This window comes from Dermochelys coriacea, chromosome 15 (assembly GCF_009764565.3).
Source record: "Dermochelys coriacea isolate rDerCor1 chromosome 15, rDerCor1.pri.v4, whole genome shotgun sequence".
NCBI lineage: Eukaryota > Metazoa > Chordata > Testudines > Dermochelyidae > Dermochelys > Dermochelys coriacea.
The window spans coordinates 28,146,281-28,169,879 of record NC_050082.1 but is presented as its reverse complement, the minus strand read 5'-3'; the positions used below and the strand labels follow the sequence as shown (position 1 = coordinate 28,169,879).

The following is a 23,599-nucleotide window of genomic DNA, read 5'->3' as shown; positions in this document are numbered from 1 at the left end:
ATGAGAACTATTAAATTAGCTTATCCTGGGTAATTAACAACATTTTAGCCGATCCACAATATGTTGTACGTTATTTACCGACAGAGAGAAGGACATTTGGTATATCAGGACATCTAGACATCAAATCTGAGCACTTACTGCAAATTTAATTGGCTGTACTTTAATTTCCCATTACTTTAGAAGGAATTTGCATCCATCCGTTCACCCAGAATGTCCACATTAAGTAGGTGAGGCATACCAGAAGTATTAATAACAACAAATATTGGGAAGGTGTCTTCATGATCAAAGGCATGTCTGTGTTTTTCTGGGCAGGCAGTCTGGCAAATGTTTCAGGGTAAGCAACAAGACCGCTATAACTACAGCAACTGAGCCAGGTGATCCATTCGTCTCACAGTTCGTACCGATGGCACGAATGCTTTTAGAGACTCCTTGTGGAGCAGCGGGAATGTTTGGAACAGGAGGAAGAAATTGGGTAGCTCCGGAAGTAGGTTTTGAGTTTCTTTGGCTCTTGCAGTCTGCTCTGTGAAGCAAACATCCATGCAGGACAGTGTTAAGCAAAAAGATGCAGAATGCCTTTTCTTGCTAAAGAAATGGATGACACGCTGCCTCTCTGTGACACCCTCTGGCACGAATGGAAATAATGACTGGGAATAAACAAAGCTGGCTAAGCCACCCTGCTCAGTAAAGAAACAGAACCTATGATTGCTCTGCATCCCTCATAAGATAACTGTCCTGTCAGGTACTGTAAATTAGGTTCTCAGAGACGATAAGCACATCAGAAGCCACGCAATAAGTCACCACACAAAAGACACTGTCAGCTGAGGGTAAAATCAGTAGCAGGTTTCATTTAAAACTGAGATAATATATGTTTAAAAGGGGATTAGGAGGGGCTGACAGGTGTTGGTCTGTCCCCAGTGCCCTCTCGGTCCCCCGTCATGGTGCCAAAGCTGAACCGCGCAGGGATGTATAGTTCAGATAGACACAAAGAGATTGAGGATGCTGATTTTGGTGCAAGCTCTTTGGCTGGTTTAGAAACATCACTGATCCACTGCAGTGCTGCCTTATCAGCTCCAATGCACAGAAAGCTTGGGAAACAGAAACTCACTTGAACATAAAAAGAAAAGGAGTACTTGTGGCACCTTAGAGACTAACAAATTTATTAGAGCATAAGCTTTCGTGAGCTACAGCTGTGAGCTGTAGCTCACGAAAGCTTATGCTCTAATAAATTTGTTAGTCTCTAAGGTGCCACAAGTACTCCTTTTCTTTTTGCGAATACAGACTAACACGGCTGCTACTATGAAACCTGTCACTTGAACATGTGGGTTTCGGTCTTTCTCAGCCTTTCAATTAGGCATTCAGCGAGACCATTAAAAATGAATGGATTTCAACACACCCCCATGGGAGAAGCTCCGGTTGTTTTGAGATTAGCATTCCCACAGGCAGGCACCAGTAAAAATACAGGGCAAGATGAAGATCCTTGCTAATCTCAGTTACACCAATGTAAATTGAGAGTAACCCCATTAAAGCCAATGGAGACACAAGATAGTGTAATTGAGACCAGAATCTGGCTCAAGGTGTGCCTAGCAAATGAGACTCACTCAGTGCAGGAGACACAAGAGCATATTCAAATCCGTAGGGCCAATGGGACATAAATTGGACCTAAAATTCAACTTGTGTTTCTCTTCGCCTGGCAGTTATCCTTTTGAAAGTTCCCTGAGGGTCAGTTGGATGTTTGCAAGCATCACTTATCAACACCCTAGGGGAGGCAGATTGTTTTGATCTGAGGCCCTTGGACATACGAGATGAAAATGAGCAAAGGAAACTTCAGGCTGAATATCTGGGGGGGGGAAATTCTACTGGCTGGAGGCATCAATTCCCAAAGGAAGTGTGGGAAGCTGGGTTCAGTGAATTATGGAAAACCAGAATCGCTAAAGCCCTGGAAAATGCCCTACAAGGGGTTGGATGAGCAAATATCAGGGACAAAACTCCCCTTGACTCCTGCGGGGCCAGGATTTTGCCCGGGAGGTTTACTATTAGTCTCTGCCTTTTCCCTGCTGTGAATATATGCTGCTATTCAGCCTCTCTTCCCACAGCCCCATCAGAATCTTACCTCTGTCCTCCTCTTTCTCACGGACCTTCCTCCCTTTGAGAGCTCTGCTCCAGGCCCCGCCATAGTCCCCCATTTTGTTCCTCTCCGGTGTGTCCTTGGAAACGCTCTTGAACCAAGGCCCATACCTCCGGACAGAATTCCGAGCCTCCAAGGTCTCTTTGAAGCCCCTCCCGAGCTGAACCACCCCCAGGTACTGAAACGCCGTCCCTTCGCTGGTGCCATCCATGGGGTTGGGTTCATTCTCTGAGATGGTGGGCTCCCCCGCAAACCCAGAGTGCAGAAACACCAGGCTCCCGGCCGTCAGGTACAGCGCGATCAGAGTGAAGAAGCGCACAGGTTTCCGCCTGAAATAACGCTGGAACTTTACCAATAATTTGGCCATAGCGCCTTCATTACTCGCCTTGTGTTGGGTGGGATGTCGCAGAGCAAATTCAGCAACTCTAGTCTCGCAACTCTGTCTTCAAGTGCACAAGAGTGGGTCAAAAACAGCTGATACAAGAGAAGTGGGAAAGGAAGGACAATGGCCTTTTGTCAGCCGTCCCGCTGCACTGGTTCAATTGCTGAAGTATTCTCCCCTGGTGTTATTTTGGGATCAATAAGTCACCACTAAAGCAGAACGGGATTGCGTACTGAACTCATATAGAAATATTTTAGAATTCAATAAAGTCCGAAGGGGCTGGGGTAAGGTTTTTCAGTTCCTGTTTTGTGCTAAGAAAACGAGGTATTTCTCAAAGCAAACCACAGCAGCTCCGATTTTATTCTTCTCCTGTTAGCGTTCCTAAGGGGTGCTCTGGAGATTCCATTGAGGGCAAGATCATGTTAAGAAAATTGAGTGTTTGAAGGTGATTTGAAAGCTGATCAGCTGACACAGCTCCCCTCACTGGCTTTCTCTGCTTTCAGCTCCTCAGTGCTGGTTCTTGCAGGCATTTCTGTAATGGAAATGGCACCGTCTCCCTTTCAGCGAAAGAATGAAATGTCCCTGGATGCGTCTCCAGGTACAGAATACTGACTGGAGCCCTTTGTTTAATGAATCTCCATTCATTTCGGTCTCAGGACAAGAAATCTCCACCTGCAAGTCAAAAGGAATGACAATCATTAGGAAAGTGTTCAGAAGGCTTTAGGGACAGATTTATAGCATCTGAAGCTGCAAACCCTCCCCCAGACAGATCCCAGTCAAGATAAAACACAAATCTTCTTCTTTCCTTTTGAAACTTAGCAGTCTGGGATATTTGCAAATTAACTTATTATGAGAAATCCAGGACTGTCCAGGCATGTCCCAGTTGTCACTGTGTCGTACATTGCGGCCACTTGGAATTTTCTGGATTCAGCCAGGATAGAACTCAGATTCTCTTGCTCTGAAAGCACAGATCTCTGATACCTAAGGGAGAATCCCTATTAGCTACCAGCAGTATAGGGCCTATGTCATACAGATAAGTTATGATGCCATCAAGTGGTGGATAGTGAGACTCTCTCTCTACCTATCTACCTACCTACTTCATCACAATATAATATGAATAACACTGACACATTAAGTTGTCTGCAGATTCCCCAAATCATTTGAATCCTTAGAATCAGATCAGAATGTTTGACACTTTCCTGTATAACTATTTGGAGCAGGATTTCTGATATTTCCAGCCTTTTAACCAGCCTTTTTCGCATTGCGTTATATTTTAATTACCTTTCCCTCCACTCCAAAGCCTCTACAGATGCTAAATCTTTCAATCAGCTGGCAGAGGATTGCAGCATTTCATACAAAGTGCACCTTTGTGCACTGCCTTCCTGTTGTGTTGTGTGTAAAGCCACAGCCCCAAACAGCTGCCTGCACATGCTCCCATCACAGCCCGAGCAAAGACAGACTTTTCGGAGAACATCCAATCAACCGGTTGATGATTCCCGGTTCAAAACACGTGTCTTATTGTTCCTACAAATTCCGTTGGCTTGGCATATGGTTCCACATGGAGGAATGACTAGCTGTCTTCATTTTCACCAACATTGTCTTGTTAAAGGGACAGCTAAACCTCCTTAAACTGTGCTCATTATGAGCAGCATGGATGGGAAGGGCTCTCCAGCTGAGCCTGAGGTACAGTGTGAGGTGTTGCTGTGAAACATGCTGGATTTTTTTAAACTATCTCTGATTTTCAGTCTCTGGAGAGCATGTGTGAGCCTTTTCTGGCTGGAGACTGGAGTCCAAGCCTGGTTTGTTCAGGTCATTATGAAGCTGGTAGGCTGCCAGTCCTATGCATATCATATCAAATCTCCATGCACAACGGGCAGTTCCTTCACAAGAGAGTCAAAGGAGAACAGCAGAGACCAGTGTCCTAGAGCCCAGTCAAAGCTGAGGGGTGCCAGCAGAGCCAGGAAGAAGGAGCTCATGGCTGGCATAGCAGGGGAGCTGCAGGTCAGGGTGGAGGGGTGTCATCGGCAGAGCCGGTGCAGGGAGTATCCCAGGGCTAGAATGGGGGGGGGGAGTGGTGGCTGCAAATGTAACAGCAGAGCTAAAATGAGAAGCTTGCCAGGCACCTTTGAATCATCTTCTTTGAATCAAACCTTTGCTATCAAGCCATTCGGTTCTTGAGGATCAATTTCCCTCCAAAATGTGTCAAGGCAAAGCACCCGATCCCCGCATCGAAACCATTCGCCACTTTGAAAAGTCCTGTCTGACTCAGATGGATTGTCTTTTATCTCAGCACCTGATTGCCCCCCTCCCCCAAGACGAGAGGCCTCAATGGCAAAGCAACATGAAGGCCCCAGTTCTTAGAGTACAACTGCTGGAAACAACCAGGGCAGACACTTCTGATGCAATTCTCATGCAATTGATGATAAAACCCCCACTGATGGCAGGAGAAAGATAACCTAGAGCTGGGAGAGCAATTTAGTTACCCCACAGCAGTGACGCGGCTCTGATTCTGTCTAAAGGGGCCAGTCCATGGTCAGGTGACCAGAATGCAAATGACTTTTAATGCTGCAGGCTCCCAAGGCACTTTTGAAAATCGCTTTCTTCATATTAAGAAAAGGAGTACTTGTGGCACCTTAGAGACTAACAAATTTGTTAGAGCATAAGCTTTCGTGAGCTACAGCTCACTTCATCGGATGCATTTGGTGGAAAAAACAGAGGAGAGATTTATATACACACACAGAGAACATGAAACAATGGGTTTATCATACACACTGTAAGGAGAGTGATCACTTAAGATAAGCCATCACCAGCAGCAGGGGGGGAAAGGAGGAAAACCTTTCATGGTGACAAGCAAGGTAGGCTAATTCCAGCAGTTAACAAGAATATCAGAGGAACAGTGGGGGGTGGGGTGGGGGGGAGAAATACCATGGGGAAATAGGTTTCAGAGTAGCAGCCGTGTTAGTCTGTATTCGCAAAAAGAAAAGGAGTACTTGTGGCACCTTAGAGACTAACAAATTTATTAGAGCATAAGCTTTCGTGAGCTACAGCTCACTTGCTCTCCTCTGTTTTTTCCACCAAATGCATCCGATGAAGTGAGCTGTAGCTCACGAAAGCTTATGCTCTAATAAATTTGTTAGTCTCTAAGGTGCCACAAGTACTCCTTTTCTTCATGGGGAAATAGTTTTACTTTGTGTAATGACTCATCCATTCCCAGTCTCTATTCAAGCCTAAATTAATTGTATCCAGTTTGCAAATTAATTCCAATTCATCAGAGTAGCAGCCGTGCTACTCTGAAACCTCTCTTCGTATTAACACCCTGCTTCATTAACGAGTTCAGGATCTCGAATGCCCCGCCCCCCAGCAGTCAGATAACCTCAGTGTTATACCTCTCCCACAACTCCCATCAGTACAGCCTCTCCTGCCCTCCCCAGGATCATGTGGTGGCATTGGTTCATAGTGGCTCAGTTCAGCTGGTCCCAGACTACCACCCACTAAATCCCAACCACCACGTGGTGCAGACCCCTGAGATTTCATTGGAAGTCTCCCATCTAAGCGTTGCCCAGCCTGGATTTGCCTTAGCTTGCTAAATCAGACATGATTGTAAGCCACGGTGGCTGTGCTACAGGTACCTGTTTGACTCCCTCATAATGACAAAAGAGACGGCCTGTTTCCCATGCCGGAGTTGAGGAGGTGGCTACAAAACCACCCCCCAGCGAATGTACCGGTTCTTTTGTGAACAACGTCCGCTCTACACTCCAGACCTATAACAGTATAATTACGTCACTCATGGGCATGAAAAATCCACACTCTGAGCAATGGCGTGACACTGACCTATGCCCAGGTGTAGACAGTGCTGTGTTGGCGGGAGAGCTTCTCCCGTTGACAAAGCTACCGCCTCTCGGGGAGGTAGATTAACTACACTGACGGGAGAAGCTCTACCAACGGCATAGTAGTGTCTTCACTAAAGCACCACCGTGGCACAGCTGAGAACTCTGCACTGGTGCAGCTGCCCCACTGTAGCACTGTACACGAAGACAAGCCCCCAGGTGTGCTTGGAGGGGAAAACGACAGGTGAAATTCCTGGCAGATCGGAGCACTTGCACTAGGCTCTTTGCACACACAGGATTTAAACGATGCATAGGGGGCATGCAGGTCATGTGCACAGACTGCGTAAGCACAGAAAAAGGAGAGTAGGACCACAAGCAAAGAGTGTGACCTGAACAGATCAACTCGGCTTCTTCTTCTTGTGCAAACGCCATATTCGCTCCTGGGCTCCAGACAGGTGGTTCTGAAAAATGGACCACTGCCATCAGGCGAGATCCTCAGCTGGGCTAAATCTGCACAGCTCCCTGTGCTCCCTGTCTTCCCTGGTGCATCTGGGAAAGCACGGAGCTGCTGCTACCGCATGACACTGAGGAGCCTTGTCTTCAATGGATCAACATCACTTTATACCAGCTGGATATCTGGCCTTATGTAGGGATGCACTAGCTAGTTCACTGAAAAGCAGAAGTGACCCAAACCTCTGCCTAAAGCTTTTCCTGAACCCAAACCTGAAAGGGGGGGGGAGATTTGTTACAGTTCTGATAACTTTGCACCCATTATTTCTTTATTGAATGTGTCTCTGTGCCCCTAGCTTCATTGAAGACTAGAAATATTAAGGACCAACTTGTAGCTGGCTCAGCTGTTCTCCTGGTGTTTCTAATCCAATGCAACCCAGAAATAGGTTATTTCCAGGCCAGAAAACACCCGGACCTGGACAGCCCCATGAAGCTCTCTTTAAATGTGGTCGTTCTCTTGCATTTTCCAGACTGTTCTGCAAGACAGATGAGAAGCAACCACCGGAAACCTCTCCACCACAGAGCCATCCAGCATTGGCAACAAACTCCTCATTGCAGCCTGCCTAATAGAGCACACATCTGAGTGCAGAGGGAGGTTTGGTCATGGCCACTGTTTCCAATTAATGCTCTCCAACCAGCAGATGTTCCTTGGTTATGTGCACTTAGAAAAAGAATGGATTTTACATTCATATTTCCCTCCCTAATCAAAGTAACATGCAATAGACAATTTGCGCTTCCGGGGTTTCTGCTATCTGAAGATCTCAACAGGCTTTACAAATATAAGCCTCAAAAACCCCTGTCAGATAGGTTGGTGTTATTAGATGGAGAAACTGAGGCACAGTGAGAGTAAGTGATAGAATCCGGCTCTTCTGATTGCTGCTCCACAAAACCGGCCTTCCTCTCAGGATTAGCCAACCCAGTCATTATTCAGCTCCTGCCTGTCAAACTGCTTTAGCTGTGTGTCTACTGCTCTGTTGTGCATAGATACCTGTGTGAATTCCTTCAATGCCCGGGCTCCTTTCCTAGCTACTTTCCCCCATGGGAGGTCAGGTTTTGAGTCAGCTCAGCCCCCACAAATGAGGCCAGATTTTCAAACTGGCTCCGCTCCCAGCAGCTCCCACAGTGACACTTACAGCTCGATTTTCAGCACATGGGGCCTACGCTTTGCTAGAAGTCTGGCTCTTAGGCTTTGTATCTCTGTTGCCTCGGCTACCACCTCTATACTGATGAGAAAGTAGCCTTCTCCAGCCCTTGTCCCGGCTCCTCTCTGGCCACACGCTATCTGTCTGGACCCCATACACATCGGCACCATCTCAACTTTCTTTGGCCACACGTCCCAAAAGGCACAAGTTCTTATTGTGGGCAAGAACGTACGCAAGGGCAGCTCGTGCCAGGAAAATTACCCCTGGAAATGGCATCATCAAGCCACAGAACCCTGAGGAGTCAATGCGATTTGGAAAAATCTAATTACATTGCAGCCCTTTGCCTTGCTGCGGGTGAGAGAGAGAGAATATCTGTATGCAGAGGCTACTGCATGTCTCTAGCTAGGCCTGCCAGACCCCTCTTCAGACATTCTATCTGCAGCTCTGGATTCGTCGCTGGGGTTTGCACTACTATTTAGCAGCATTTACAAAGGGGTGAGAAAGATTTTTAAGATGCGAATGAGACAATTAGTAGCAGACTGAAAACGTGGAGAGAAGATTCATGAACCCTGAACTGCTCATGCGAAGGACAACGGTTCAAAACTGACTGCTAGCCTCCCGTGAGTGTCTCGGGAGCTCCCCCTAGAGTCAGGGCAGCAGGCCACTGTGATCTCTTTCCTTTTCCAGCTTTTCTTTCTGTTCATTCAGGTCTTTCCCTCTTCACATTCCCTCTTCATCACACTGAGTCACAGGCACATAGGTTAGGGGGCGGGAGCTCAGTGGTTTGAGCATTGGCTTGCTAAACCCAGAGTTGTGAGTTCAATCCTTGAGGGGGGCCATTTAGGGAGTAGGGCAAAAATTGGGGCTTGGTCCTGCTTTGAGCAGGGGGTTGGACTGAGGTCTCTTCCAACCCTGATATTCTATGTTTTATGCTAATTATCATTGCATTTAGCATACTTTAATGCTCTAATCAATTTATATCCACTGCTCTCAGCCCTATATCTGAATGAGCTCTTATTAATAATGACTTAGGGATGGGCCAATAACTCACAACAGATAACTGATCACTTTTTCTGCTAAGTGTCCCCAAGCAGATCACAGTTTCCTCTGGTGTATTTGTTACTGAACACATCCTTTTTGCATTTTATTTTAAACTACCCAGATTGCTCACAAAGAATTCGCTGAACGTAGCCAATCCTGAGTAGCTAAGAGCGGTGAGATCAGTCACATGGTATTGTTCCTGTTCCCTGATTGGATGAGTGAGCAAGGGTGACCACTTCCTTGTGTGGATTTAAAATTCAGCTTCTCCACGTGACACTGAAATTCACTTTACAGGAGCCTTCGTGCTAGTGAAACCCATCTGCAGGATGGACACAAAGGGGGCAGAGGCCCATGGTGTGTAATGGGACTAGAAGAGCTTTATGCCTGGTAATAAGGGTGACAAGTTAGAGTGACAACATTTGTTTTTTAATGCCATTTGATTGCTAGGGAAGTTCCACTGAATTTTTCTAGCAAGAATAGAGTAACCCTCTCACACAGAGATATACACAGTCACACACACACACACTGATATGCACACCGCCATACGCACACAGACACACACCAGTGGCTGCCCGGTGTACAACATATGCATACGGACAGCATCCATTTTCACTCTTTTCCACTCTTTTCAACAGTTTTCCCTTCTCCTCCCATCTCCTCTCCTCTCCCCACCCCATCTTTCCAAAGCCGGACACAAATGCTGGATGTTCGGCTGGGTTTGAAATGCGTCGAAGAGTTTCCTGTCCCTGGGAGGCAATGAGGCCTTATGCAGACTGATCCCCAGGGTCGCCTTTTGCACCGTCCTGTTAATCACAGCCCTTTGAGACTGTCATGCTTCAGTCCCGACGCCCATAATCGAATAAAAAGCAAATTTACAGCTAAGTCGTCAAAGGGGCTTCAGGAATTCCCCAGCAGCAACCCCAGGCAGACTTCTGATTGGCTGCTAATTCAGATTCACATATAATGAGCCGGCAGCTATTCAGTCACAAAGGTGCTGCAGGGAAAATGTCACCGTTAATCGTGGCCTTGTCGGAACGAACGGGAGAAATCTATGAAAACCCTCAAATTCAGTGGGTACTTTGGTTTAACTTGAACTTTTTGTAAATTGCATCTTTGTTGCTGAGAAGTGGCCGAGTTCTAAATCTCCGATTCCCAGCCTTCCAAAGGCCAAGCCCCAAGGATTTCCCGTAGATGAGAATGGCTGCATGTCACTAGGGCGGCTAACATGAATTCACCTGGTCCTGATGTTGTCTGCGGCAATGCATTGTGAAGGAGAATTCAGCCCCCCCCCAAAAAAATATTTAAGGTGGCCTAAGGGAGAGCACCAAGCAACCCTAAAAGTCTCTTTTCTGACTGTCACAAGAACCAGAACCACCTTATACAACATTTCCCCTGTTATTTCACCAGTCAGTGCGCCACTTGCACAATCACAAGCACTCAGCCTGGATAATGACTGTGGCAGAATCTGTCTGCCCCGTTGTCTACCCAAGTCAAAAAGCCAATGAAAGGGATACAAAAGTGTGCATACAAAGCAGGTAATGGCTCGTCTGTGCGTACCCATGCAGTGGCTTGCAGGCATCCAACGTTCCTATGCATCCTTAGGGATACACCCATTGTGCCCACACATGAAAATCTGCCCCACATGCCATTAGGCAGGCAGGGGACATGGCCCGAACACGCTGCCCATTCTGCTGGTGCCCAGCTTGCTGACCTGAAAATGATTGGCTGGTGCATGAGCTTCTGTTCTCCCCTTTGCCCTACTCAGGGTCGGTGGGGAGAATAAACAGGAGAAGGAGGCGCTGAAAAGGGTCACAAATAAGACAGGCCTTTGCCCTTCAGTGATCCAAGAATGCTCAGTTTCTAATGGTGCCCCTGTCGCCCCTCTTGCACAAAGAGAATGCCATGTAGTGTGCAGTGCAGATGGGTCAGCACGGGCCTACACACAAATACACCTTCACAGGCCCGGCACCCAGCTCTTGGCATGAGCAGATTGTACGCTGATACTGTCTATCAGGCATTCCCAGGAACAGGCAGGGCATTTATGTTAGCTCAGATACAAGCCACCAGATCAATCAATCCTCATGCCGGAAGCTAATTTCCAGCTCGGGGTCAGGAGGGAATTCTCCCCATCACCCATGTTGCAACATTGCATGAGGGATTCTGGAGGAGGGCAAGAGAATTGCTCCTCAGTCTGATTCACTAGCAGATTTTCCAGCCTCCTCTTTATTTGATGTGGAAGAGGCTTTGCTCATCAATAAATGGGATCAGATCGTGTAATGGCCCCCTCCCTCCCTCCCTCCCACCTGTGTTTCAGATCAGCTGCAAATTCCACAGTGTTTTTGTTCTTGGCTGCACACCACAGCTTTTTAGGATTCCGCTGACTAAAGGAGGAGGGGAGAGTAGAGGGTTTGGGGGGGCCTGTGCATGAGTATCCCTTATTTCCCCAAGTCTGCAGGCAGCTCAGAAACCAGGCATCTTGCAGGACAGTATCTTTGTGGCATTGCATCCAATGCAACAGCAAGGCAAGAACAGGGCCCTCTCGACTCAGCTCTGGCTGATGGTACAATAATATGCCGAGCCGGTTGGAGCGAGAGGCATAGCAGTAGCTGTGGCCATTAACTCTTTCTTTAATACCATTTTCAGCATATTGGAGAGCACTGTGCAGTGCTGGGAGTAGGGAGATCAGGCTCCTGGATAGACACAGAGCCCATTGAAAATGGTCGGCTATTTCAAATTGCCATCGCCATGGTCCATTGGGGCAGCCGCTTGGGATGGAATGGAATTCAAACCCTGATCAGGTATGGAAGATAGCACTGTGCTAACCTTGGTTTCCCAGGCATCCTTAGCAACTCTTCTTTGAGGGCTCAACAGAGAGAAGGGGAATTACAGTGCTTATAAATCACGATCGTATGGGGATGCTCATCTGATGTCACCAGCTCAGAAGCATGCACATAAGGAAGCTTCACACTTGAAATGAGCGCTCCCCAAATGACTCGGATCTGGTGCAAGTGACAGACAAAGGTTCAAGTTGGTTTGCCCATTCCTAGTAAACATGCATGGGGAGGCTTCTGCGCTTGTAGAATGTGTGTATATATTCAACAAAACCCTCCTCTGAATTTCAGTAAGCATCAGAGCGAGTTCCCACCTGCGGGTTCTACTTCTGAGTCGGTTCATTTCTTATTTTCTCCAGACTGGTTCCCCATCACTATTGCAGATGAACCGCACGGTTCCTTACGTGGTGTGAACACACTGTGAGAAATAAATAAATAAATATGGGCCTGTAGCAGGGCCAGAGGGCCAGGCAGAGCCCCTTGAAGAACCAGGGTTTGGGCCCGGTAGAGGGGATGATAAGACCCAGCAGGGCAGGGGTCAGGTGACTGCCTGATGAGCACCTGGATCCTAGCAAGGCTGATACAGCTCAGATAAGGATGAGAGCTTGAGGGGGCAGGTTGGTTTCTTAGGCAAGGGAAAGGCCTAAGTAGATAGTTCATAGGAGGAATGGGGAAGAGATGCCAGGAGCAGGGAGGTGTGTGCCAGATGGCTGTTGGAGTTATGTTGAACTGGTTTATTATGGGGTTTCTGGGAGATTGTAGGTGGGAGTGGTCAATGGTGTCCTGGAGAAAGGGTCTGAGCAGAGTCTGGAGTATGGCGTTTAAGCTTCCCTGGGCTGGGAGACAGGCCAGCAGCCTACAGGGTCCTGATGTGAATTTGGGCAGAAATCAGTGGAAGATTTCCCTGAGTAATGATCACAGGACTTGGAATAACAATGATTGACCCTGGGGCTCACTTGTGATGAGCCCTCTAGTTACTTACATGGTTCTCGCCACCATAGCGCCTGAACACCTCCCAGTCAGGAGTGGATTTTATCCTGGGAAGCCAGACAATCTGATCCTCCTTTTACAGAGGGGGACCAAGGCACAGGGTGGAACAAGTGACTTGTCCAGGTCACAGGGGGATGTGTGGCAGTGCAGGGAACTTTTGCATCTAAGCGCAGTGATCTACCCACTAGCCCACCATCCTGTCTCGGCAGCTGGACGAAATCACCAGGCCTGTGGCTCTTACAACATTGAAGAAGTCTAGATTTTAGCTGCCTTTGTTTGCATATGGCACATTCTTACCCTGTTGACTGAATTAGGAGGGGATGGGCCCTTGGATTTGACTTGATTTCACAAGCAGAATGGCATTGAATTTGCCCAGGATTATTGCACTAGATGCTGACCAGATTAGAACCACATAGTGTAAAATGCTGGTTAAGGCTTAGTAAGGCCAGTTGTCTCCAGATAGGCAAACTGACTAACTGGTTGCTGAGGGCGTGGAGAAAGATTAGAGACTTCTCACTTCAGATCCAATTTAGGATTTGACTCCCACCTGACGGCTGTTCAGTGCGCTCATGACAGCTGTTTTTCTACTGTGCTCCTCACGGGGGACGTGGCACTCACTTCTTAAAGGAAACTGTGCCCATCATGACTGGTGTTACTAGGCCCCTTTGTTTGCAGAAATATCAGAGACTGAAGGGGCCCCGTTGTGTTAGGCGCTGCACAGATGCATAAGAAGGGCCTCTGCCCTGAAGCACTTGCAGTCTAAATAGACCAAAGCAACAAAGAAGATAGGTGAAGTAACTTGCCCAAGGTCACAGAGTGAGTCAGTAGCAGAGCTGGGAACAGAGCCTCCTCTGCTAGACCCACTGCCCCTCAATGCTACCTACTTAGAATCACTCAATATTAATAGTGGTACTGCTATTTTAGTACTACCTTTGTTTACCAAAGCTGCTGCCACTCTTCCATTCACTGATCACAGTTGACCCTCTGGCTAATACCCCCTCCTTCATTAGGCAGGTGTAGCTGGTGTTCCTCAAGGAAGAAGATTTTACAGGACATGCTATGTCGTCCATATTCAAGAATGCCCTGTAATCAGAGTACTTTGCTCTCCCTTATTACAACAAATATTTTCCCTGTAGAAACTGCTTTGTAGCTGTATGAGGTACTTACGACACGAGGTGCTAGAAATCAGTTTTATCCAACTAGCTGCTTTGATACCCCTCTTATTTTGATATGGGGAAAAATCCCATCTCTAGCCTAAATTGTTAGTGTAATAACAATACCCAGTAGAGTGCAACAGGGCTTGCTTTATAGTTAGTTCAGATGCCAAGATGGCAAGTTAAAAAAGCAGGTGAATTTACAGTTGTGGGGAAATGGGGGGGAAGGAGATATCAACAAGCAAAAGAGATTTCCTAGTGGCCTAAAAAGCAAAATGACAAGTACAGCTTCAACCATCCCACCCCAAAATATCCCAGTCTTCCCTTCCGGGAGCTCCAGGACACAATGATGCTCACACAACGCAGCAAAGAGGAGGGAGCCTGGAACTAAATAAACACTGAAATCTCCCACTGATGAGAAATAGACTGGGGAGAGGAAACATTGACCGGGACTGGCCGTGGGAAGAGGCAGCAATGGTCCACCCAGCTGTGGGAGGGAGAAGCTGTGGGTGGAGGAGATGCAGCAGGACCTCGGTGGGTAAGGCAGAGGAATATGGGCCATGGGGGGAAGGTGGTGCATGGTTATGGAAGCTGGCTGGGGGGGCGGAAGAAGCAACTGGGAGCTACCTGATTCCATCAGAACCTAAAGCAGATTGTGAGGCTTGAGCAGCAAGACATGACTCGTCTGTATTTCTGGTGTCATCAGGCTGCTCAGATGTTCAGGCTCGAGCAAGAAAAGGCCTGTTTTTTGTATTTCACGGAGCCGTTGAGGGGGAGAGACGAGAGTTCCTCTGGGCCACCGTTGAGAGAGGCAGCGTGGCTCTAGGTTTATTTCATCTGCCCTTGTCCACCCCAGGAGCTACTGGACTGAAAACATACCTTTGCCTAGGATGTATCCATGATACTTCGTGATACCACGGGGGGCTCAGAGACAGAGAGAGCAACCACACCTAGTGAATGTGTGTGACAGAGTGGGGCTACCAGGAGAAGACTGCAGAGCTCTGCAGAGCCAACACACGCCAGAGTCCAACAAGAGCAGGGCACTATAGCCTGCTTCTCAATCATCCCACCCCAGCAACCATGTCACAATCTTGTCTTGACCAGACAGACTTCACAATATCCCTGGGAGGTAGCTAGTATTATGACCCCACCCCCATTCTAATAAGGGGGACCCTTAGGCACAGAAAGGTGAGTCAGTAGTCAAGGTCACGCAGTAGCAGAGCTGGGATTTGAACTCAGGACCTCCTGTCTCCCAGTGCTCTACTTAAAGAGCCACGGCAGGTGAGGGAATAACTTCTGATGGTGAGATAGCTCCACTGAGCTCTTCTTCGCTCGCTTCTGCAGATACCAGCAAAGTGCTCGTGGCTGCCTGAACTGTGTCCAAATCTGCATATTTATTGCTAGATGCTCCAGTTGCTGGGAGAGTCAGATGTGTGATTACCTTCCACGTCTTATCCTCGTTAGTTAGATTAGGCCTTTTAATGCTCTTTATAAATTAATTGTGCAGCTAAAATGGACAGAAGCTGTTTTGATTCACCCCTGGGCAATAGACCAGCAGCACCAGAGTGTCTTATTGCAGGAGTTTGCGAGGAAATGGAGGGCGGCTTCATTCAGCGAGACCAGGTAGCTCCTTCCCTTACATCCGTGCAGGAGAGCACCTGCCAGAGACAGCCTCCTTCTCAAGTGGCTGTTGCAACGGATCTTCAGAAGGGGCAAACCTGGCTCCAGCTGCCCCAGGGAAGAGATTTAGCGGTTTCAAGGCCAGAAGTGACCATGGTGACCCTCTGCTCTGACTGCCTGGGTAGCACAGGCCAGAGACCTGCCCCACAGTCATTCCTGGAGTAGGGCTTTTAGAAAAACATCCAGCTACTTCTTCCGCCTCCCAGCTGATTGTCAGAGACGGAAAATTCACCACGACCCTCAGGAAATGGTTCTGGTGGTTAATTCTAGATTACTCTGCTTCAGGGACTCAAACCTGAGTGTCCCAGTCCATCCTCTACTCCCCAAGCCTTAGAGCAAGTACCTGCCTTGGTCTCCTGCTCTCCCCTTCCCAGACCCAAAAACCGATAAGTCTCTGAAAAACATTTTGGCTTTCACGAAAAACCATATTTTAATGAACACGTTCCGACTGGCTCTGGTTAGGATGCTCCGTTCTGGTCAGGGCATAGCCTTTGTCATGTGACTGAGCCTTGCTCCTCCCAGGAAATGGGTGTCTCCCATTGAAACCAGCTGGCCATCCCCTTCTTCCTGACACAGACCGAAATGCTGGCCAGCCGGGGCCCATATGTTACACCGTGCATAGATTTAGCAGCACCTCTCTTTGGGAGCTCTAGGAGGAACTGTCAACTTAGGACACAATGCTTCTGGGAACTGCTGCTTGGGCCAGGCATATCCATCCCACCCCTGATGTGTGCCCCCCGTCACCTAGTCAGTGTGCTAGCCGGACTCTCCAGTTAGCAGCTGACTAGAAAGATAAACGGTTTACCGCTGCCAATGGGCCAATCCCTGCTAATGGAGCTTCTTTGCCTGAAAGTGTCTCTTTGTCCACCTAGGCTTAGAGTTCTTCCTATGCTTCTGCAAACGATGGGGACTACTATCTAGTGCAGCTCTCTGGGGGCACAGGGCAGAATGGGGTGCCAGCATCACTCTGCAGCAATATCCCTCCCCCCCAGAACCCAATGGGCAGTTCTCTGCTGGGGTTATCCCTTGATGGGACTTGGGGTCTGCTGCAGGGTACCAGCTGCCCACTGGGGCATCACCCCAAGCTGATATCCTATTGGGGTTCTTCGAATGCCTAGCCGTGGGGGCACTGGGAGAGAGGCAGCTCGGGGTGTCAGGTGATGCTGACAGATTGTCAGGATGGCCTGGAGCACATTATCACAACATATTTGCTGTAGAAACATTCTAAATGATTTAATTTGTGCAAAGCACTGTATCTCAGCACACCCTCAAGACCGGCTTGCTGACAAGCACACAGCCCCTTTCTGCATGCATACTGGCTCATTTCCTATCAGAATGTAATTTTTAGTCAATCTCAGCTTTCAAAAAACACATAACAGACTGTCTGCAACACTCTCCTGGCTTTTCCCCCTTCCTCTTCCTTCCTAAATTCAAGTAGACAAGCTGAGCGATTACTTTTTTTTTAAAAAAAAACACACTGTAAATGTTTTCCAGATTCTCTATCACTCAGATGTCTCTCCGAGCCCACGGGACATTTCCTACCCTCTGATTTGAAAAGCAGCAAAGATTACTGTGGCTCCTAAGAGCTCATAAATGTGCCAGCCTTCCCCACAAAAGAGCTCATGACAAGTCAGTTGGCGCCTCTCTTTCGTGGCTTGATGACCTGTGAGTATCAAAAGTTTGAAGGCCCGTTACTTCCTGGGGACGGCTCAGCATTTGTGATCAACCACCAATAGCAGGTGGGAGCTAGCTGGCTATGTCAGATTGGTAATAGCATTTGGAGAATTTCACCTCCAGGCTGCTGGATTTGAATCCAGCCCAAGCAAACAAAGGTCCGGTGGCACCTTACAGCGGTTTGATGGCCTCTGCAATATAGCTGATGGTCTCAGTCCAGTGGCTGATGGAAAGACAATTGTTCCAACAGGCCCCACTGCGGGTAGACTCAGCAGAGCGGCCAAGGACTGATTGATCCCTTGAGACCAACGGGTGGTTTTGCCAAGCAGTGAGTTGACTTTACATTTCACGGATGTGAGATGTTCCCGTTGCCTGGTCTGAAAGTACTGTGAGACCATCTCTGATTCGCGCTGCTGATTCCATGCCAGCCAAGGCTCTCTTCCCGGCCACTGCTATAGCCAAGTGTTCTTGTGTGCAGGCGGCCCTGGATTGCCAGTAGATTGGGTACTAGGTGCTCAGCTTGGTGAAAGGCATGTTGAGTTCTGTGCTGCAAGAGGGGGACTGTTGATGGCACCAACAAAGAGTTGGGAAGTTTCAGTAAAATCTGATCCTGACAGATGCTGAGCACCCATCCAAGGAGGCAATCACTTGTCAGGGATGGTCTAGTTATTACATAGTCCTGCCTTGAGTGCAGGAGACTGGACTAGATGACCTCCTGAGGCTCCTTCCAGTCCCACAAGTCTATGATTCTAAGCACTAGATGAATGGGGTATTGGAGGGGGAGTGGGAAGGAGGGTGATTCCACAACCTCCCCAGGCAACTTATTCCAGTGTTCAACACCCTGATAGTTAGGAAGATTTTCCTAATGTTCGACCTAAACCTCCCTTGCTGCAATTTAAGCCCATTGCCGCTTGTCCTCTCCTCAGAGGTTAAGGAGAATAATTTTTCTCCCTCCTCCTTGTAACAACCTTTTATGTACTTGAAAACTGTTATCATGTCCTCCCTCAGTCTTCTCTTCTCCAGATTAAACAAACCCAATTTTTTCAATTTTCCCTCATAGGTCATGTTTTCTATACCTTTAATCCTTTTTGTTTCTGTTCTCTGGACTTTCTCCAATTTGTCCCCATCTTTCCTGAAATGTGATGCCCAGAACTGGACATAAAACTCCAGTTGAGGCCTAATCAGCACAGAGTAGAGCGGAAAAATTACTTCTCGTGTCTTGCCTACAACACTCCTGCTAATACATCCCAGAATGAGGTTCGCTTTTTTTAGTTTTGGGGTTTTTTTACATTGTTGACTCACATTTAGCTTGTGATGCTCTATAACCCCCAGATCCCTTTCTGTAGTACTCCTTCCTACGCAGTCATTTCTCATTGTGTATGTGTGCAATTGACTGTTCCTTAAAAGTGGAGCACTTTCCATTTGTCCTTATTACATCTTTCACGTGAGCATCTCTCTTGCCTTCAGTCAGAGGTGTAGCTGCAATGCTGAGCTTCAAGCTACCCCGCTGAGGAGTACTGTAACAGAGTTTCTGCACAGACTGGCCATGGAGGGCTTCCTTGGCCCACCAATAGACAGCCCTGGGAAGGTGGTGGGGAGGGAGACGGTTCCTTCATCTCAGGAAGTGCCTCTGTTCTTCCCGCCACTGGGAGAAAGGGAAGTTGCGTGATGACAGCAACCCATGCAGCTTGGAGGGAGCTGCTCCTGTGCGCTTTCAAGGATAAACAGCCCCTGATCTTTGGTTCGCTGAACTCGGGCTGCACCGTTATTCTGGGGCTGTTTCTGCTACTGCCAACCCACGGCCTAGTAGCTGGTGAGTCTGCATAATGGTGCAATTGGTCTGATTCTGACCTCGCCCCATTTCTATACTGGAGGAACTCCATGGACTTCCAGGGAGAAACTCCAGCTGACACCAGAGTAAGTGAGAGCACAATCCAGCTCAAAGGTGCTAAGGTCAGAGCTCCAGATGGCTCAGCCAGCTCGCTCAGGCAGGAGTCTGCCTTTTAACTCGGAATTTGCAATCACCCTACACCCAATGGAGCGATTGCCACCAATTCAAAAGGGGGGTCAATCCTTCCCACTCCAATCTGGCAGTGAATAACTGAGGGGGTAGAAGGCAAGTTTTGGGAGCATAATGAGTCTGATTCACCTCTGAAATCCAGACAGAAGTAACCTCACTGAAATCAACAGAGCTAAGAGAGATGGCTCTCGCCCAAGGGTTCCAGCCGCGAGGTGTGGGAAACCAGTGAGGGAAACCAGAGACACTACAGGCTCTGTCATCCTGCTGGTGTGCAAGAGAATTATGCACCAAGCTTCCTGCAACGTTCGCATGGCTTGTCTCTTCCCCTCCTGCCTCTCAGAAAGGCTGCTCCCAACAAGCCCCAGAGGCTGGAGGCCTGTGAGTTGCAGATTGAAGGTTTTAATATCTGTTTTAAGAAAAGCAATATATTATTGCAAATGTTAACACCTCCAGGAGCTGTTTATCCAACTGTGAATCATTTTCATCTTGAATGTGCACTAACAGAGCAGGGGGGAGGCTGGGTTTTCTGAATGCAACAGGAACTATAAAGAAAACCGTTTTGATTGCTGCCTTTCGTCATGTTTTCTTTTTAATAAACTATTTTTCTTCCCCTCCCTCCCCCTTTAAGAGTGAATTTTCATGCAGCTGAACTAGGCCAGATTGACAGCCCTGGAGAGTGAAGTCGGCTTTGTATGCACAGAACAGACAGCAACAATGCGAGGCCGAGTAGTTTACCCTTCTGAATCCCAGGAACAAGAAAGCAGCCTAGACAATAGGGAAGTTGCAGGCGCTCTCTTCATTGTCTCTTTTAATAAATGGGGCGTTTGCAGCACACATTTCTTAACACACCAGCTCTTAAATAAGTAGGGTCAACATTTGTGCAGAAGCTGTTACCATAGGCTTTGTGGCTTGTGTCTTAGGGGGATTGGGAGCAAGCTGGCAATCAGTCACTGCGGTGCCTTATAATGGTCTGGGGTGGAAGATTCTAAAATGCCCACATGATATAGGAGCCCATGACTTTCAGTGGGGCAGTGCAAGAGCACAAACTGCTTCACAAACCAGCCCATTGACTTTCACCAGAACTCGGCTCCCAAGTCACCCAGGCCCCAGGTCCTCCAAGGAGGAATGTAATTTCAATGGGAGTTAGGCACCTACATACATCAAAGGATCTGGGCTGTAGATGTTTTGAAAATTCCACCCTCCATGCCTGTCTCTGGCACGCAAGTGTGAAACTTTTGGTCTAAGGACAGCCTGCTGGGAATTTTCTGATGAAACATTTTTTCACTGTAAAATGCTGATTCAGTGAAAGCAAAATGGTTTGATTTGGTGTTTTGATTGACCTGATCTGATTTTTTTTTCCAGCTGATCAGTCTGTGAAAAATTTTTGAGATTTCAACCTTTCTTCCCCGTTTGGAACAGGACAAAAGTTTGAAAACTCTTGCGGGAGAAGAAAACCGATTCCTGCCCAGCATTATCCTAAAGAGATGAACGACTGCACAGCCGACCTCAAGGCTAAATGGAACTGATCTCCATTGTGCAGCCTGCACCTGGAAACCCAGTATTGTTCTCCAGTATGGTGTCTCAGTCTGGCCAAAATTAGAGAAGAAAGCTTCAAATACAATTCAAATACTATACAATAATTCAGTTCCTTCGCTGAAATGCTACACAATATCTGTGCTGCAGGCACATTCATTCCCATACCAGCAAGCGTTCTGCATCACCACTGGAGGATGAAAGAGCATGCCGAGTTAAAGACACTTTGGCATAATCCATGCATGAGTATTACACCACACGTGTATTATCCTGGCATGCATGGCTTAACACTGTTTCACACAAACTTCCCCAGCAAAGCCCCTCCAAGGTGTCTTAATCCTGCCCTGTCCTGATTACCTCCCAGCCAAGAAGAGAGCTCCAATCACTACCCAATCTCTTTGTTGACACTGGAGTGTCATTTGTGGTGCGGCTTGCTCACTAGGAACTGGACTGTGAACGCCAGTGTTCCTCAAAGGATGGTAATAATGTCAACTGATTGAGGCTGGATGAGAACTGGTAACCGATGGCTCCAGAGTACAGTACTGATCCCAGAGCCACCTACTGCCTTTTGATAATGAATGACTAAGGGCTTCATTCTGACTTCGCATTGGTTTAACCCAGGAGTAACTCTTCTGAAGTCAGTGGGGTTAAACCAGTGTGAAACTGGTGTCAGCAAGACAGGAATCCCGCTCTATTCACTTCAGGCAAAACCTGTCACTCCTTTCCCTGGTTCACCCTCTAGCTCCACTTGGCCTTTCCGAGATCAGAGCTCACTGACGTCATTGTTTTTTTTTCCACCAAATGCATCCGATGAAATGAGCTGTAGCTCACAAAAGCTTATGCTCTAATAAATTTGTTAGTCTCTAAGGTGCCACAAGTACTCCTTTTCTTTTTGACGTCATTCAGTTTCATGTATCCACCTAACTTTTTTCCAAAGGAGAAGAAAATAAATGGAAAAACTAAGTGCCATTAGTTTAATGGCCTCTAATGTTTTGCCATCTGTCTTTAGTTGATTAAGTACAAAATATTGGTGGAACATATGTTGTGAATTATAAATAAATATTTTAATTCTGCTTCCCAAAGTAATTATTCAAATACCTCTTGCTCTGTAAGTGTGAACTTTGTTGCAATTAGCATCAGGCCGCAAATGAGGGAGGAGCATTAGCTCAAGAATCAACCTGACATTAGTTCAGAGACTTCATCATGAGCCTGCTTTTGAGGTCCTTACTCGGTGTTTACTCTATTCTTTACTCAGTTTGAGTAAACACTGAATAGGTCCCTCAGGATTGGCACCATTGGCTTTAATGACAGTGGCAGGTGCTAAGCACCTCTCAGCAAGCCATATCCTGAAGTCCCTACTCAAGCAAATCCTCCGGGGCTCAATGGGAATTTTGCCTGAGTAAGAGCTGAGTAAACACTGAGAAAAGATTTCAAGAGATGTTCCAGCACTTGGCTCTTGTCCCCCCTCCTCCCACAAGAACCCCTTGTTAGCCTGACCTATCACCCTGTTCGAGAATGTGTAATGCATCACGTTTGTCATATATATATATATATATACTGAGCAATGTTAGAGAAATGAATAGTCCATAGCGTATTATAAGAAAATATAAAGGAATTTTTGTTTTTCATATGTGTCTCTGCTGATGCAGCATTTCAGAACTTAGCTGAAACAGCATCAGGGTTGGGTAAACCAGGAAACTGTTTTATGGGTCTTATCTGTAAAATTTGTGGTCTGTGCAAACAGCAGGGTGAACTGGGAGAAATGGGGCGAACACAGCAGGGACCAGGGATTTGAAAAGAGTTACCTAGTCTCCCGGGCAGGTAACTTGATCATTTATTTTTCTCGCCTTATCTGGTTTTGCATGCATCTATAATTCATAGGTGATAACAGTAGTGTCTTAAAACTGTAGCTAATAAGGGCTAAAAAAAACCCCGTTTAAGCCTAAATTGGAGTGGATGTTATCTTTCACCCAACAACCCCAATCAAAGAGGGCTGACGCTGCTGATCTCATCCACCCCAGTCCAGGTAAGCTAGAGCAGGATATGGAGAGGTTGCTGCCTGCTGTTCCCTCCAGGGGCAGAGCGTGCTGTCTCTTTTCATTCCTGCGCCCTGCCAGATCGGGCTACTCACACATTCCTCTTTGGAGAAGGTGGTTCGCCCCTCAGATACAGGCCAGAGGGCTTGCCAGCTGCCCAAAGCAGGGACAGCGTGAAATTCTCATTTTAACCATTAATCCCCCCACCCCATCCCCACACCCCCTAGCTTGCTATAACTCCCAAGGAGTTTCTTTTTCAGGGGAAGGGGGATACATAGGTACAGCAAGCTTTGGGGAGGAGGAACCAGGTGCCAGCAATCACATTATTTTGGGAGGCGGGGGGGAGACACAGGAAAAGAGACACATCAGCCAGATAATAAAAAGTTTGGGGACATCCCCGTACACCCCCTGCCCATTGTCCTGACATTGGAGGCTGGGTTTAACAGCTGAATGTTCACGAGATTAGAGGACTAGATACGAGACATAAGTGCAAAGACAGCCACCGACAGGAGGGTTTTTTTCAAAAGATCTTATTCCAAACTTTCTTCAGCCTCGGAAAGGGTTTTACACACCCTGTTTGAATCCCGCACTGAATCGATCCTCCCAGGGTAGAAACAAACAGTAAATGACCAGAGTACATAAAATAGATGGTAT

The 23,599-nt window shown here is 47.5% G+C and overlaps 1 protein-coding gene across 1 annotated transcript in view; it reads right to left on the bottom strand.

The window, feature by feature from the left end:
- The window catches only part of WSCD2 (WSC domain containing 2), a 138,855-nt gene that overhangs the window by 74,510 nt on the left and 40,746 nt on the right, over positions 1 to 23,599 (bottom strand). Inside the window, exon 2 of the mRNA XM_038372702.2 lies at positions 2,111 to 3,179. Coding sequence (XP_038228630.1) covers positions 2,111 to 2,492 — 382 coding nt within the window. The 5' untranslated portion in view covers positions 2,493 to 3,179. The remainder of the gene's footprint in view (positions 1 to 2,110; positions 3,180 to 23,599) is intronic.